General features: G+C 41.2%; 1 protein-coding gene across 2 annotated transcripts; it reads left to right on the top strand.

The window, feature by feature from the left end:
- The first annotated feature begins 234 nt into the window (after positions 1–234).
- Positions 235–16,937, top strand: LOC106746152 (PWWP domain-containing protein 2A-like). 2 transcript variants are annotated; one of them, XM_014622403.1, is made up of 8 exons: positions 694–782; positions 7,874–7,998; positions 9,105–9,429; positions 9,759–9,993; positions 10,291–10,981; positions 11,483–12,002; positions 14,317–14,451; positions 15,084–16,937. In XM_014622403.1, the coding sequence occupies exons 2-8, from the start codon at positions 7,922–7,924 to the stop codon at positions 15,228–15,230; spliced, it is 2,130 nt and encodes a 709-aa protein (XP_014477889.1). In that variant the 5' UTR covers positions 694–782; positions 7,874–7,921; the 3' UTR covers positions 15,231–16,937. The 2 variants fall into 2 exon arrangements, with proteins under 2 accessions (XP_014477888.1, XP_014477889.1); XM_014622402.1 differs by lacking the exon at positions 7,874–7,998 and having other exon boundaries at positions 235–782.
- Positions 16,938–17,179: the final 242 nt, after the last annotated feature.

Genomic DNA, 17,179 nt, shown 5'->3' with positions numbered 1-17,179 from the left:
ACCTCCTTTCGAGGCACCCGTCGTGCGTACGAGTCTGAGACGACAATCCGCCTCCGAGATGCGCGCGCATGCGCATCGGTGCCGGCGACGGCGGCCAGCTGTGTCGGCCGCCAGCAAAGCAAGGCGGTGTGCTCTTCCGCACCGCCGCTCCCCTCTTCACCTGCCGCTTCCTCACCCCTCCACCACCATGACTCCGAAGCTTCACCGTCTGCCTCATGCGGCCCATGGCCTCCGCACACACGCAGCCGAGTGAGGCAGCCGCAGCCGCCGCCGCCGCTCCTCACGTCATCCGGCTCTCGGGCCGAGCGAGCGAGCGAGAAAGAACGACGTCGACAACGACGACGACGACAACGTCGACGACGTCGACGATAACGACGACGACGACGACCGGTGCGGAGCGTGACGCGGGGCAAAGCGGAGCGGCACGACCCGCGAGACCAAGAAGGATACGAGGCGACGAGCTGCTGCTCGCTGCTCTCGGTCGGCTCGCCGTCGTAGTGGAGCACAACGGAGCGCAGCAAAGCTGAAAGCGGTGCGGAGAGCAGAGAGCACGGAGGAGAGCCCCTAACCACACGCTAACCAGCCTCGCTCGCTCGCAATAACTCTAAACGAGGCAAGATGGCGGCCGCGGAGGCAGCGGAGGCCCCGTCCGCTCTCCTCGCGCTCACCACGGGCGACAAGATCCTCGTGACCGTCGATTCCGCGCTGCCCGACATCCTCGTGGTGTCTTTCGTCCACGGTGCCAAGTGCTTCCAAGGCGTGCTCCTTGACGCTACCAAGAGGTAAGATTCAGAATGAAAGAGAGAGAGAGAGAGAGAGAAAAAGAAAGAAAGAAAGAAAGAGGAAGGACCTAATGTCGAGAAACTCGTCTTCCTCTGTTTCCTATTCGCTCGGTCTGCCGAAAGTCTTTATCCTGTCGCTAGGACAACGACGGCTACCCTCACGACGCTTTTCGGCTCCGTAAGGATCCCGATGGAAGTACGTTCAGCCTCTATCCGACGGCTGTTCTATGAGGGACCGCTTGGAGATAAGCTGATTCATCAGCCCGACGGTCCTTCGTCGGTTTCGATCCTTCGTCAAGAAACGAGTCCCGAGAAGCAAGAGAGCGATGCTTTCGCGTTTGATAGCTCGATAGTCCGATTTGTGGACGTGGATGGTTGCTTCGCGGGGGTTTCGCGTTTGTAATTCCGAGGTCTCGGGACTTCCGAGCGTACGGGGTATATCTGGAGACCAGTCGATCCGAAGGTCGCCAGGATCAGATTGTGAATGAAAGTGGCGAGTTCGACGATTCTGTGCTTGCTCGTTGTTGATTTCTCAGGCAATGCATAATTGAGTAGTAATAAAATATTGGTTGCAGAGATTTAAGAATAAAACTGCGGGGATCAGCCCGAGGTGTTTTTCGAAGGATCTCGTCAGGATTAGTTTTGGGACGAAGTTACGGTCGTGTTTGGCAAAGCAAATATTCGTAGGTTTTCGTGTATCCTGTTGCTCGGGTGAATGTTTTCTTTGTGTATGCGAACATCTTGGTATCCCAGAATACGCGAAGTTCGTAGACTCGGGTCCTCAAGAAGACTAATGGATTCGGCGATCCTTCAACGGTTGCGGTTAGATTTGCAAACATAATTACGTCGGATGAATTGGACATTCGCGATGTTTTTCTACGGACAGTCTACCTATTCGACCTAATTTAATAATTTCGAGATCCTGAGATACGTAAGGAGAGAAGGATCTGAATCTTTGAATGTGAATATTCAAAATTTGAAGAATTCGGGAAGCTAGAGTGTTGCATCATTTCGTGCATCGCGTTCCGAAGATTTTACGTCCAAGAACTCGTCCTAGTTCTTAGATCTTGAACTTGAGAACAATCCTTGGAGTACAAGGATGTGAGACTCTTCTATAACTCGACAGTTCGGGCGTTCAAGCAGGAAATGTCTCAAACGTCTGACGGCATCAAGATCCGAGGAGTTATTACATAATCGCTTTAAAAGTGATCGGTCGTAAAAAGTTCCGTCGACTGTCGTGAAGCAATTCCGTTCTCAGAACAAGGATCTCTTTGTCGTATTCAAGTTTGATTGACTCGTTCCTCAAGAAACAAGAAAAATTGAATGCAAAATGTACACCAAAAAAAAGAAATTCTGTTCATATTGAAATCAACTCACGGAAATGTGCGGAGTAATTTACTCCTTCGAAAGAGAGAGAGAGAGAGAGAGAGAATTGTGTCGCTTTCGCTATTTCGATGCTCGTTCTACTTTGTTAATCCCGTTGATTTCGATGAACAAAGCGTTACGCCGTAATCGAGATAACTGAAAGTTGATAGAATAATTGAGAACATGCTAATCGTCAGGTCTGTAAAAAAAGACTGATCGAGAGACTCCTTCTCTTTCGTTGTTTTCAGGATCAGCCTCTTCCTTCGATCGCTTTAACCGGAATTTATCCCATGTCTGAGTACAACGGCAAAGTTTCGAGTTTAAAGTTTAGAAAGATATTAAGGATAGAGACATACGTTCTTCGATCGCCAGGATTCAAAAATTAAGCGGAAATGGTGCGACGCGATGCCATCCGACGGCGCGCGACGGCCGTCGCTTCTCTACAGCGCGATCCTACGTGGTTCAACGGAGCCTCCTGAAAGCTGCAATAATTCCGATAACATATTACCTATCAATTTTTACTCTTAGGTAGTACGATTGTCCTTCCTCAACAACGTCCGGCGTCTGTTTGATATTGGCGTGGAATCCGCAGAGTTTCTTCGAATTTCGTGTGACGCGAGTAGTCCGTAAGCGGCCGTGTCATAAGCGAATNCCTTTTTTTTCCCCTTTCCCCCCCCCCCCCCCCCTCTCTCTTCCAGCCTTACGTGTGCGCGTATGTTTCTATGTACAGGGTGTGTCGCGAGTGAAAGAATGTTTTCTCGTGATCGCGATTTCTCCGATGAGCGACTGAGTGTGCGGCCGAATTTTTCCTCGGCGATCATGAGAGTACGGAAAAGAAGAAGAGTCTCTATCGATCGTGGCTGCTGCTTTCGCACGCAACGTCACCGCGCTCGATTCAGTTTCGCAAATCGCAAATTAGCCGAGCTTTCGATATTGTAAATTCGTTCCGAAATTCATAGATCACAATGTTGCGCGAGTAACGAGCAGCGTGGCGGACGGGCGATAGTGTTGCTTGGTTAGTAAAATTCGCTTCGATCTGAGGTGTCGACTTGGTCGTAGTCGCAGCGAACGCATGCGTCGAGGAGACCGAAGAACATTTCGGGTCACCCAGTATACGCTAAAGAGACCTCGTCGTAGTGGTGACTCATGGTCTCGCATAATAAACGCCACCTTCATGATATAGTCATTGCTGATTTCTCTGTGCGAACACAGAAGCTACCAAATCCGCATTCGCGGCGCCGATGCGAGGGCGAGTTGACCCGCGAAAATTCCGCGAGACGAGACGAGTTCTCTCCGCAAACAAGCACACGAGGTCGTCCTGTGAGATTCCACACTTTTTAATAATAATAATAATAATCTTGATTTATAGGAAAAAAATGTAAGGTACAAGTACCAATGCCCGAACACGTACATAAATCTGAATATTCTTATTTTTCTGCTCTTTAAATATGAATATCTAAACTTTCAATATAGAATATGTATATATGTTAAATATATGTATATAGGGTGTCCCATACCAGCAGGGACAAACTTCATAAGAAGTAGACGAACAAAAAATTCTTTATTATTTGCAAACATGTAAAATTTCGAGTTATTATTGATTAAAAATGGCCATATACAGAGGCTTCTTTAATTAATAATTTAAAGTGTGTTATTTACAAAATATAAGAATTTTTATTTATAAAGGCCTAGTTTACAAGTATATGGTAACTATTGTACCTAATAATAGGCTTAAAGTTCATTATATCAATATCTGTCGCTATATTGGTAGAAAATTAACCAGAAAGTTAGGTTAACTGAACGAAAGATTAGGTTAATTGGAAGAAAGGTTAATTAAATTAACCGGAAAGTGGACAACCAAATGCATTTTGTGGTTGAGGGAAACAAATGGTACTTTCCATTTGGTGACAAGACACAACCATCATTTTGTCTTTTTTCCGCATTCAATGAATAACAAAGATAGAATGATGCTTGTGTTGACTTGTATCACTAAATGGAAAGCGCCAAGAATTTCTGGTCCTAAGAATCATTATTATTGTGGTTTTTATAATCAAAAATTCTATTTCTTTGGACCAAAACGCGTTTAGTTGTCTATTTTCTGGCTCAACTTATAATTCAACTATAATTTTCTACCAGTGTACGCACAATAGCTGTTATATATTTGTAGATTAGGTCACTCTGAACAAAAAAGTCTTGTGCTATTTTGCAAATAACACGCAAACTTTTATTATTAATTAAAGAAGACTCTACACATGAATATTTTCAATAATTAATAACTCGAAATTTTGCGCGTTGTTTGTAAAATAGTAGAAAATTTAATAGAATAATAGAGTTTTTTTGTTTATTTCAACTCGTTCTACACCCTCGCGAAGTTTGCCCATGTTGACCTAGGATACTCTGTATATTGTATGCTTAAATATTCGTATTTAATGACCAAAACAACAAGAATGTCCAGGTTTAAGAACATATGCAGGTATTAGTTTTACCTTAGTGCAGATGAATTATATAGGATATCCTGAAATTAGACCAACAAACTTCGGATGTTCATAAAGGTCATCAAGACAAGCAATTTTTATCAATAAATCCATGTTCACAAATGAGTTGTTTTGGTGCTACAATGAATTATTTAGAACAATTGTTCAAAGTATTGGTCATTTACTTAATACAGAGATATCAGTAATTTTTTTCTTGGTCTTGGTATTTATGTTATTGTGCTATCTTTTGATAAAAAACCAATTCGTCAAAAGAAAAAATTTCAATTTTTAAAACGAATTTCGGATAAACAATAAATAAATGTTGTGACACTGAGTTTGCAAATCATTAACAAACAATATTAATTCTATCTGTTCGACAATTTCCAACAATCTTCAGTTTGATAAAGCAATTTTTATTAATATTTTGATATGATTTTTATTAATGATTTGAGAGATAGCTATGTGAACCAGAGCCAGGAGAGAATTGCTAATATCTCTGTATTGAAATAAACGCCAACACTGTAAACAATTACTGTAAATAATTCACTTTAGTGTTAAAACGGCTCATTTGCGGACGTAGATGTTTTGATGAAAATTGTTTGTTTCGGTGTCCTTTATAATCATCCGAATTTTGTCAGTCTGATTTCGTAACACTTTGTAGAAAGATAAATAATACACAGATATAAATAATCATAATTGCGAGAATAGGTAACATATGATTAACAGAGAATATACAATAGATACATTTTTAATCACTCCTATTCGGAACTACGAAACGATGAGCTCATTTCGGCGACGGTACCATGCGAATTGTCTAATTTGTTCGATGCCGAACATTCTAGCGTCGGAGATCGCTGGTGATTTCGATCTCTTCGAGTTCACGGCTTCGAATTCCAAGCGAAATCGTCTCCCTTTCGGTTTTTTCGAGCCGCCTCCTCTCTCCTAGAACGGATGCCTCCTTTTGGATATGGCTATTCAGCTGGTTTTATTCGGCTCGATTTTTTCGCTCGCTAGAAACTGAACGTCAATTTTATCCATGCACGAATGATAAAGTCTCTTTTTCTTGGAAGCTCGACGCGTGGCAACCGGGGGTTAGCCTCCGTCCAGTTCAGAACCTGGCTCTTCGCTGTGGCCGAACAGCTGTTGCCCGTTTTCTTACCCCGCACCCTGAGTTTTCTTGTCCGAGCCGGCCGGCCACTGGTTCGTGTCGCAATTGCACAACCACGACAGGGCTGTAGATAACCGCGAGAGAAGACGAGAAGTGGACGTTTTCCCTTGTCTTTTGGTTGGTACTCGAACGAGCGAGCGAGCGAGTGCCGAGTGAACGATATCGCTCAGAACGAACTCATTACCGCATGCCTTATTCATCGATCATTCCTCTATGTGGTATCGGCGTGTAATGGTAATATGTAATGGTAATAATCAGTTGACGATGAGGGGGGCAGGCCGTTTCGGATCCGGTCGTTGATGAAGAATTCAAGGGATACTATCGCTCGGCAGGAGCGCACGATAGCGTCCTCTCCATTCGCGTCGTTTAATTATTTCTTCACTTGAGCTGCGTTCTTCACCGTACTCACGGTGGATGGATGCAATATTTGTGAAATTTTATCGAGTTAGATGAAAGATAAGCAATATAGACAGGCGAGCTATCTGCGTACGGCCCTGAAGGCTGGTCGGGGCCACCGACCAACCAGGCCTGGCCTGGCTTGTGTCACGTTGTGTACGACGGTATGGTGCGGTAGAGGTTCCCATATCTTTCCTGCGCGAGCCCTATCGTTTCAACGTTCTCCTCTTTCCGTGCGAAAAAAGTCGTTGGCATCGACATCCATTAAGTTCGAGAGAGAAAGAGAGAGACAAAGAGAAAAGACTTTGCAAGAGGCATCCTGTACGGGAAAAAACTACAAGAATATGAAATAAATTCTGATATATTATTAAAAAACAATAAGAACAATAGTTTCCGAATAGTATACTAGTATTTTTTTCGTATTTTTGTAGTTTGTTTTGTACGGGATCGCTCGGTGGACTTTTGTACATCCAACTGAGTGGCAAAGTTACTTTCTCCCGGACAGAAATTTGTACAAAGAATTAACTTCTCTCTTCGTTTTCGCTTTCCACGAGGATCGATAGCAGCAGGAGCAACGTTCGCGAGAGTCCTTTTGAAAATTTCGATAATTCTGCGATGATACCTGTATCGGTCGTGAGGAGAAAGGAAGTATTATTTAAAAAAATGTGCCTCTCCCTATTCGTATTAATTTTACAAGCGGACGTTGCTTTATATAATTCTCATAATTCACATTTAATGATACTCCTCGTGAAATTTCTATTGAGATCGGTCCGAAATCGACGACTAAATTAACGAACAACAGCCCAAGGACATGAATTTATTAGGTGGTATTTATTGATCTTTCCGAGCGCAAACCAAAACACGTTCCAGCTGTGTCGCTCACGGATCCAAGGTTGAGAACCGCTAATGTAGTGGTTTCGTGTTCGTCAGGAACAAAGGGAATATCGTCGACGTCTCTGAGAACGCCACCATTTGCGGGTCGAAACTGTGTATGTGGACACAAAGCAGAGAAACAGCCACGTATACCGCGTTGCAGTCTGTTAACGGTCTACTTTATTAATTCAAGAAATGAGCCTGTGTTGTACTGTCATTTTTAACAAGAGACAATTGGAGCGCTACGCGATAAGATAGGAATTCACGAATTTACCGTCGAGGCGTTTACGAAATCGATGCTCGCGACTGAATCGTGAGAAAACCGGATTGTCTAGTCTAAACTCGGTTAGATCTTTTTAGATATTAGAAAACCGAATGAAATCCACAGATTTAAAAATTGAGACGAATCTTTCGTTGGGATGAAAGAAACACGAGATGGTGAGAATATACAGTATTGTATGGCATGATGAAGCACCATAAAGATAACAAATTCATGATAACAGTTCCGCTGAATATTTGTTGGAAACTTGTCCTGCCATAATCATTTTCATGTCGCGGCAAATTCGCTGCTTCCCAATTTTCCTTTTCCGTACATTATTCTTCTTCGTCGAGCTGACTCGGAATTTCGAGGGTCTGCCCGTATCGGGACCCAGAAAATATTAATGGATATACCGTCAGACTGTCGTTCATTGTACGCTCCTCTCGAATCAATACCATGACATGGCTGCGTTGTTGGTGCACGAGGAGCCGTCGAGGCATACCCGAAACCGTTGCTCAATACTCTTCTTGCCCAGCCATTCTCATTTCGCCTGCAGTTTTGATCGAAGGCATCGATGCAACGATGATCTAACCCACTTTCTGAGATGTGCCTGGGAAAAGTACCCTTCGCATTCGGAAAAATTCTGCTCTCTTGGAAAAGTTCAGCTTCAAAAAGTCGTAGGTACAAGGTTTTCGCAATGCATTTCGTTGACTAACATAGATATATCTTTTGCGTGAAGGAACAAAAGAATATTTATAATTTTTTCCTTTGTTTATAAATATAATCAGAGTTGCCACAGACTTGGAAAACCGGGAAAAGCCATGAAAATTAAATTGGTCGGGGTCAGGTGAAGATGTAGAAAAGAATTGGAACCTGGAATTTTTAACTTTGCTCATAGTATCTTTAAATGCTTTTATTTTAAGAAGTATTTATAATTTTTTTATCTAAAATAATTTAATCTAAATTTTATCTAAAATAAAAAAAAATATTTTTAATTTAAAATAATTATATCCAACATTTATAGTCAAATGCGTTCAAAACTCACGCATTTTCAAATCATTTCTTAGAGACAGATAGACACTAGATTTACGTGGCAGATAGAAAAATTTAAACGGTGAGACACAAGCAGTAAGAAAAGTTACCAATTACAGTCGATTATTCCTCAACTGTAAAGACAGTAATCGAATGTGATTGATCAATTTTACTCAGCGTTTTTATTCGCCTGTTGCTGTCATAATTGCTAATTCTTTCTTCCAATACTCGTTTATTTTTTGCTGGCCTGAATTTGCATTTAGGATTATATTATATTACTAAATTTCTAAGTTTGTGTTGCTTCTAATAACATAAGTTACCTTTCCTGCAATCCTTGCTTCTAAACATTAAAATTTAAGATTATATATTGATCATGGAAAATTCTCCATTGTCGTCTAGAAAATATGGAAACGTCAGAGAATTTCAAAATTCATTTTCTGTGACAATGCTGATAATAAATAACGCTAATAATAGGCATATTAACATTTATGTACTTTTTCGTACAAAAGAACTATAGATATATTTATTTTTTAAAATATTCTAAATATACACATGGTTTTATTGAATTTTTAAGAAACTCATGCTTAGATACGCTTCTCGCGAAGTAGCCTAGAAGTAGTTGAGAAGTACGACAGAAGGGAAGATATTCTAGTTTCTCAAACATAATTCAGACTCTCATCCCAAGCATTTTTCAGTCATAATTTAAATTCCGAAATTTATGAATAATTGTATGACGCACACGAATCATGTTGCAGAGGCCTTCCCTGTGGTGTTCAACCTCCGGAGCCGATTCCTGGGCCTGATGGCGACAAATTGGCGACGATCGCGGCGCGCTTTAGCTACTTCCAAGAGCGGAAGAGCACGTTGTCGCAGTCTACGGCTGCCGTTGTTACCAAGGTCGACCTTCGCAGGAGCATCAATCCGCCCGCCAGGTATAAAAATGCTAGGCCGACAGTGAGACTGAGGCCACGTCAGGTGCTCTGCAGCAAGTGTCGGTCGATCTGCAACGAGAATAGCGAGAACGTCGATGTCAGCAGGAAGCGGAAGCATGAAGAGGTGCCTCAGCAACCGCAACAGCAGGTATCACAAGTGTCGCTTAGAATAATGTACAGACTGTCCTTCCTTTCGTCTACGGATTCTTTGAAAAATTTTAAGAGAGAGAGCGAGAGAAAGAGAGAGAGAGAGAGAGAGAGAGAGAAAGAGTGTGTGTATGTGTCTGCGTGTCCTGCCGTAATGGTCCTGACACTTAAAAGGCTCGCTTAAAAAAAAAAGATTCTCCGCCGAGTCGAGGACTTAGAAAGCTAAAATTCTCATGCTAGATCTCGGCTTAAAAGTCACCCCGTATAAAGTACCGTACGAGATCGTGCGGCACAGCCGAAGAATAATGATTTCTTTTGCAATTCGACCAGTTGGTCGCGAGTACCACGAGAAGAAGCGACCGACGTTGCGGTCAGCAATTGCAGAAGGGCCAACGGACTCTGCTTTCCGAATGCCAGACGGAAAACTCGACCTCCAATCAAACGACGAAGACAACGGCCTCGAGCCCCGACTCGTCGAAGATGGGGGCTTCCTTGATACCGAAATTAGCCAGATTACAGCCTAACGAGATCAGTAACGCCATACAGGGCTCTGGTCAATTCTCCGGTACTATATTATTCATATCTTATTACGCTTTTAACGAGGAAGCTGCTGTCAGTTTGTGGCGATTCAAGTCGCCAGAACATATCGCATTACTGTCTTCTCTTTGGCAAATGTCTAATTTCTCACGAAATAAAACATAATGATCGAGAGAGAACTTCTTTTTAAACTAACGAGTCTATCTAAGCAGGACAAATTTCACCGTGGCTTCTTGTGTTATATCGTCCTAAGTCCTTCGAAGTCGAAGACGATTCTTAATTTTCTGGGCCCGAGCTTACATCGAAGACTGGACGATTGTTACAGACAAAGTGAAAGTTGCGGCGAGCGCGCAGCTGTCGCACTGGCCCGTTAGAGGTGAGGAGGAGACGTCCCTGAGAAATGTGCTGAGACCTGCGGAAGAAAGAATGGAGTCCACCGACTGCGACAGCAATCCCTCGATGGCTTACTGTGCCACGCCTAGGAGACTCAGCAGCTCATCGGTGGAAAGTGCGAAGGTACCCGAAGAAGAAGACAAGAAAACCTTCGCGGCCGCGGACTCAACGATGAGACTGAGAACCGGTAGAATACCGAGAAAGAAACGTTCGGTAGGCTCGATGGAGGATCTCTGGGACGAGTCCGTTTTCGAGGATCCTACGAGAACTGCTCGGACCACACCGGTGATCAAAATCTCATTCGGCGCGCAAGGCGAAGGTACGGTTTTGAAAATACCCGCCAAACTTCAGGACCCTGAGTACGAACAGGAGACTGATGATCCCGACGACATCCAGCAAGAGAGGGATCCTCTGGAACTGCCCAGATCCTTCGACAACGACTACGAGTATCATGAGGAAGGTGAAGAAGACGGGCAAGAACAGATGGACCCTCAGAAGCAGGGTGTGAAGGATGCCAGCGCAAAGGCGGCCAAACGGGCTTTGAAGAAAGCCAAGAAAGAAGCTAGGAGGAAGATGTTGGGTGGAGTGTCGCCAGCGAGATCTCCTTGCAACGGATCACCGAGGTAATTATAATCACTGTTTTACATAGATATAAAAATATCTTATTTTATTGTTGACGATCGTTGAAGGGCGTAGCCAGGATTTCAATCAGGAGGGGGGAGGAGCAAAAATTTATCTTCAGACAATTTTTATTATTATTTATTTAGAAAGAGTTTTACTACATAACTGAAATACGTTAAAATTGTTGCAGACAATGTAAGTAGTAACGTCTGGCAGTGAAACTAAGAAATTTTCGTTGCCTTCATCTTCATAAAGCATTGCTAATACTTTATCGTTGGCTTTTAATTACAGAACATGTGTTGTAGTTTTTTTCTTATCTTGGAATGCCGATTGTTATATTATTGTAATGTCAGTTAAATTTCTTTACTTTTATGATTTTCATCATTGTTCCTCTTTGCCAAAAGCACCCTCCCTTCTCTCTGCATCACCCTGGCTACGCCCATGGTTGTAGTGACGTTCGCATTTTCAACAATTTTTCATTAATTTCATTCTGATTTATTCAGGTACAATCCCACTTACGATCCGCTCTCGTACCATCGTCGGAAGCACAAGGTAAAACACAAAAAGAAGCACAAGGAGGGCCGGAAGCACAAAAGCCAGCAGCAAGAGCAACAGCCGCAGCAGCAACAGCCTGAATCCTGCTTGGACCCTTCGGAACAGCACCAGCAGAACTGGAATGTTCTACCTGGTGGTGAGTCCTATCGAGCCATCAAGGAGCAGTGCCTGAAGCAGAAGCTGTCGATATCGCTCAAGAGGCTCAATACGAACGCGTATGCGCGCTGCGACTACCCCGTCAGCAACGCGTCCTCCGGTTGCAAGAGCTCCGGCGGTAGCAGCGACGAGCTGAGCGAGCACGAGCCGGAAGTGGAGACGGCGCCTGACTTCCCGCCGCAATCTCATCCTTTGGTGATGCGACTGGCCGCCACCCCTGTCGCTCACTGTCTCACGGCCAACGGCAGGAGAATGGACGTAGGCGACGTTGTGTGGGGCAAGATCCACGGTTTCCCGTGGTGGCCTGGCAAGGTACGTGCGAGGTGTTTTGAAACGGTGCATTCTTCAGTGAGTAATTAAGGTTCCTGTTTCCTCGCAGCAGCCATTTTGATTAATGACGTCAGAAGCGAGAGAACTTATGCCCGAAATTCTTGCGGAATACGTTGAAGTAAAAGGATATGCCCGTAAAAGGAGTGATTTACGACTTTTTTTTATATAACGCTAGAAACAGTTTTAATTTACAGGAAAACATAATAGACCTAAGTAAAGATCACAATAGTTCAAAAATTACTTTGAACCAGACAAGGTACTTTTTACAGATTTTTGGATGCTGAAAACGATACCACAAACCAAATTTTATCAGCACATCAGATTTCCAAAATAATTGCGATTTTGTGTGCAAAAATGGCTTTTTTGCAAAATTTGTTGTAAAAAAGTTGTAAATTTTGCTGTAAAAAAGGTTAATGTTATTTTGACATTCTGATCAGAAGTCATGAATGTATTATTCATCCCCCATAAAATATATTTTTTTATTTGAATATCTTATTTTTTAGACATGTTATGGAGTATTTAAATACAGTTTCACTAAGATAGCAAATGTTTTGCATATGATGAAGTCATATATATTTATAATGTGTACTTTGTGATTGATATATATACACACAATATAATTTATCGTGATAGATTTCGCTAAATGTGCACGCACGCACGCACGCGCACAAAAGAGTATCTAGTTGGTGCTTTAATATACGTTTATATGCAAGTAGAATAAGTTAAATTGAACAGAAAAGTCATGTACTATTATGCAAAATTCGCAATAGTTAATAAGAAATTAATTACTTTATATGAGTCAATGTATGCACGGAAAGCAGTAGATCGGATTTCGAAACCATGTACAAAAAAAAATAACTTCTAGTTTTAATGCCGTATGTGCACATCGTCTTGCTTTTTGCTGAAATTAGATCAAAATGATCATATATCCGTTTGGCAAGGTAATATTTTAATTAATATTTAAGTTTTTTTTTCCGGTTTTTGTCATACACAGTTTCATCTAACGATAAAATTGTTTCATTGTTGTAAAGGCAATGGACATTGTTATTTCGGAACCATTAACTTTGATGCAACGAGCATCTATGATTATGACATTGAGTTTCATTGTAAAAAGCATTTTAATTTTCCGGCAGCACATTCTTCTGATATGATTTTTTATTTAATTTGTAATATATTTTATACATAATTTGTAATATTCGCTGAAGAGGGTCCAAATAATTGGTATTGAAACGTTCGAAAATTCATGTGATATTTATATTATCATCATTTATTTGTATCATTAAATTATTCGATCATTTATTTGTATTATTAAATTATTCGTTGAAAATATGTGCAGTATGACTCTTATTTTTCTGTTGAAAATTTCCAGGTGTTGAAAATTTCCAGGTGGACTTCTACGGAAATCCAACAAAACTCATATGAATCCATATAGGATATTAAAAATCTACATAAGAATGAACATGGTGTGTGAAAATTGATATAGGAATCTACATGGATTGTTATGTAGGACCTGGATTTTTGGTGCAAAGGGCAACTATAGAATTCTATATGGATTCCCACCTGGTTTTTTTTTTTCAACAAGATTGCTTTTCTTGTTATTTGACTGTATATCTCGAGAGTCTTTATACTGAAACTTGCGATCGATTGAGCACATTTGTAAGATATTCTGAAAACTTTTTTTTATTTTAATAATCGATAAATAACATGACGAAATAATATTAACATGAAATCAAAAAAGATATGTTAAAACGGAAAGTTGTATGTGATGTTAATTTTATAGTTATTTATCGATTATTAGGGCAAAAGGAATATTTTCCAAATGTGCTCAATTGATTATAATACTAAATGTCATGATATGGACATATCTTTTTATTCTAACGTATATCGTAAGAATTTTGGCCATATGTTTTTTCAATTTTGATGTTATTGAATAAGGTGGCTGCAGCGAGGAGCCAAGACTTTTAACACCACGCTACATGTGTAACGCAAAGATTTCTTAAGAAATCAGTATTACATGCATGTGACAGCAAACATTTTTTTTTATGTTCGCATTATAAAATTAAGTTTGTTCTACACAATTAAAAAAGTAAAAATGTAAAAAAAATAAAAAGAAAGTAAAGTAAAGAAGAAAATACGAAGTGGTTTGTAGAGGGTCTCGCAAATAAACTCTGGTAGCAAACGTGTTAAGCTTTGACCAGCAACTGTCCTCTTTCTTTAATTGAGACATTCATAACGTCAACGAGGGACGATAATCTGCCAAAATAATATATTTTGTTTAATGTTACGTTATGTGCAGGTTCTAAGTATCACAGTATCATGTAAGGAAGATGGCACTTCGTCCGGTCCTCAAGCTCATGTGGCTTGGTACGGATCGTCCACAAGCTCGCTAATGTCCTGCGACCAGCTAAGTCCTTTCCTCGAAACATTCAAGGTACGTTGATCGAAATAATAACAAGTAAGAGAGGATTCAAGGGTACAGTCACATGCCCGAATTTTTTCAGACAAAAGTTTCGAATCCAACTTTGATATCAAATAAAACTTATGACGAATAGATTATGAATATGAAAATTCCTAGATGAAGGGAGCTACCGTTCCAGAGAAAATAGTTTTCGAACTGTCTCAAACAAGTGCCTTAATATATAGGCAAACTGAGATCATTATTGAATACGCTCAACTCAAATGCGTATTAATGATACTGTTAACAATGAACGACTGTCGAATTGTTGATAATTTATGCATTTGTTTTGCTCCTTTTTATTTGTTGAAATATGTGGCACCACCAATGAAGGCGGGATTTTAAATAAACCATTTTCTCTAGGACGGTTGCTTCGTCCACCTCGGAACTTTCCATATTCGAAATCTACGTGTCACGAGCTTTATTTTAAATCAAAATTGGATTCAAAACTTTTGTTCAAAAAAATTTCGACGGGATTTGGTATTCTTCGCAATTTACTCCGGTAGTTTCGTATTATAGTCAATGTCGGTCAATTTTGGTTCCATACTGTCAACGTTGTTGGCTGAATTTGTAATCTTGCATGTAGCAATCGTGAATTTATCTTTCAGACGCGGTACAACAAGAAAAAACGCGGCCCGTACAAAGAGGCGATACGGCAGGCCCAGAACGAGGCCCGTAGTCAGATTACGCCTAACTCGACCAACAGCGTGTTGAACGTTTGCGGTTCGCCCCGTGAGGTCAACGTCCTTTCCTAAGGGAAGTTCTCCGACAACCATTCCTTACTGCCGAGCATCCGTCGGCGTGATAATTAAAGCGCTCGTGGCAAGAGAGTGCTGACCGATTGTCCACGATATTCCCAGCTGTGTCGAGTTAACCCCGATTTCGATTTAATTTTTCCAATCGCTTACCCGTTTTCGTTAAGTCTATTTTTGGATCTTTCTCCGCCAGATCTTTGGATTTATTGGCTCGTAAACGCCGCAAGCTGAAGGATATATTCTTTCTTTTTGAAATCGGGGTTCGGATGCGGCCTCCTCCTTCATGACGCACGAGACTTGGTTAGCTTAGATGTTGAGACCCAAATTCAGCTGTTAAATTTATTGTTGTGATCTGAAAATCTCGCGGATCTTCGCAGATCGCTTGATCTTTTGAGACTTGAATTATTTGAGGCTGTGGAGATGTGAATTTGAATTATTTGTATGTATGTACTGAAGTGAAGTGTGTATCTGAACATGAGTACAATAACGTGTACACTCTTTTTTATCACGAGACTCATTGCTGCTAATCGCAACAAGGACTGAATTTATGAGAAGATAATTCTTTCGTTGCGTCGAGCGAGTGTGGGTCAACGCTGACTTTCTGCGAGCGCTTGAATTATGACGGATCGGAATTGTCATGTAACATATGAAATTTTGTACATACCCCTTAGCGCTAATGAAATAGTTACTGATCGATGTTTCTGTCAGCCATTTTTCTCGTGATTAGTCGCTTAGAGCCAGTCGCCCCGATTACCCGATTCAGTTTCAAGTCCGTCGTTGAACGAATAGCGGAATTCGGAGCTTTCGACGTTTTGGCATTTTATCGTTCTCGTATCTTGGATCCACTAGATCCGCGGATTCGCAAAGTATTGAACATTTTCAGTCACAATGTTGAAATAAAAAAAAAGAGGCTTTTAACTACAGTGTTTCTTACATTACAAGCTCTGTCGGATTATCTTGCGTAGAACTTTTAGAACAACGGATTTCAGTGCGACACAGAGCGTTCAGAATCGTCAGAATCTTCGGAACGCCGCGATCGACTGACTCTTGGCGAATCGCGAACGTTTACTGCCATCATCACTGGCTTCTCTGTCCTCGGCTTACCAAGCGGACGGTAGCGTGTAAAAGTCTACTCTAGATATTTCTAGACTAATCGTAAGTACTCACGGCGAAGTTAACTGATCGGTTCGTTTCTTCGTTGATTAATCTCTCAAATGTCTCGGGCGACGCGAGTCTCGCGATTATCGAGGATTGACACAATTATCGTTAATTGTTACACCCGGTAGAATGGACAAACAAATTAATTATTCGAAACAGTGCGACTCTATATCTCAGAAACACAGACTGTAACTTATGTTTTTTGTCCAACTGTAGTCGTCACTTCGTTACAAACGTATGGTACGTGCGTTACCATATATACGGTGTATACCTTTCAGCTTCGATATGTGTTCTTTTACATATATGTATATATAACATTTTTTTCTGTAGTGGTGTTTTAAGTTCTTCCCAGAAAAAGCATCGATTTGAGGGATTAAGTGTAAATTGTTGTCAGTAGTTATTGACATTCTTTCTGTCAGCCGCCATAGTGATTCGTGTCGCAGATTTAGCTGGACAAAATGCTGGGTGTGCTTAGGATCGTATTTAAATGTAAACTTTCATTCTTCTCCGACAAAGACAGCCAATGTTTACGCTTTGTGCCAACACTGCCGTGTAATTAAACGATCAATTGTTTGATCTTCGAGCAACGATAATTGTAAAGCGACTTTCGGGCTCGCGATTGAGTGTGAAAATAGCTTGGATAAATTTCGTCTCTTGAAGCAGCACTAATTAACTTACAAAAATGCAAAGTTTTCTAAATGAAAAAAGAAAACAGAGAAATAGGTATATGAATTAACAGAGGATTTTCAACTTTTAACTTTCCGACAAGAAAAATTCGCGAGAACTTAAAT

This window comes from Dinoponera quadriceps, unplaced genomic scaffold (genome assembly GCF_001313825.1).
Source record: "Dinoponera quadriceps isolate SergipeBrazil2010 unplaced genomic scaffold, ASM131382v1 scaffold1739, whole genome shotgun sequence".
In the NCBI taxonomy this organism is placed as follows: Eukaryota; Metazoa; Arthropoda; class Insecta; order Hymenoptera; family Formicidae; genus Dinoponera; species Dinoponera quadriceps.
The sequence above is the reverse complement of the archived record's forward strand: the minus strand, read 5'-3'. Positions and strand labels throughout refer to the sequence as shown.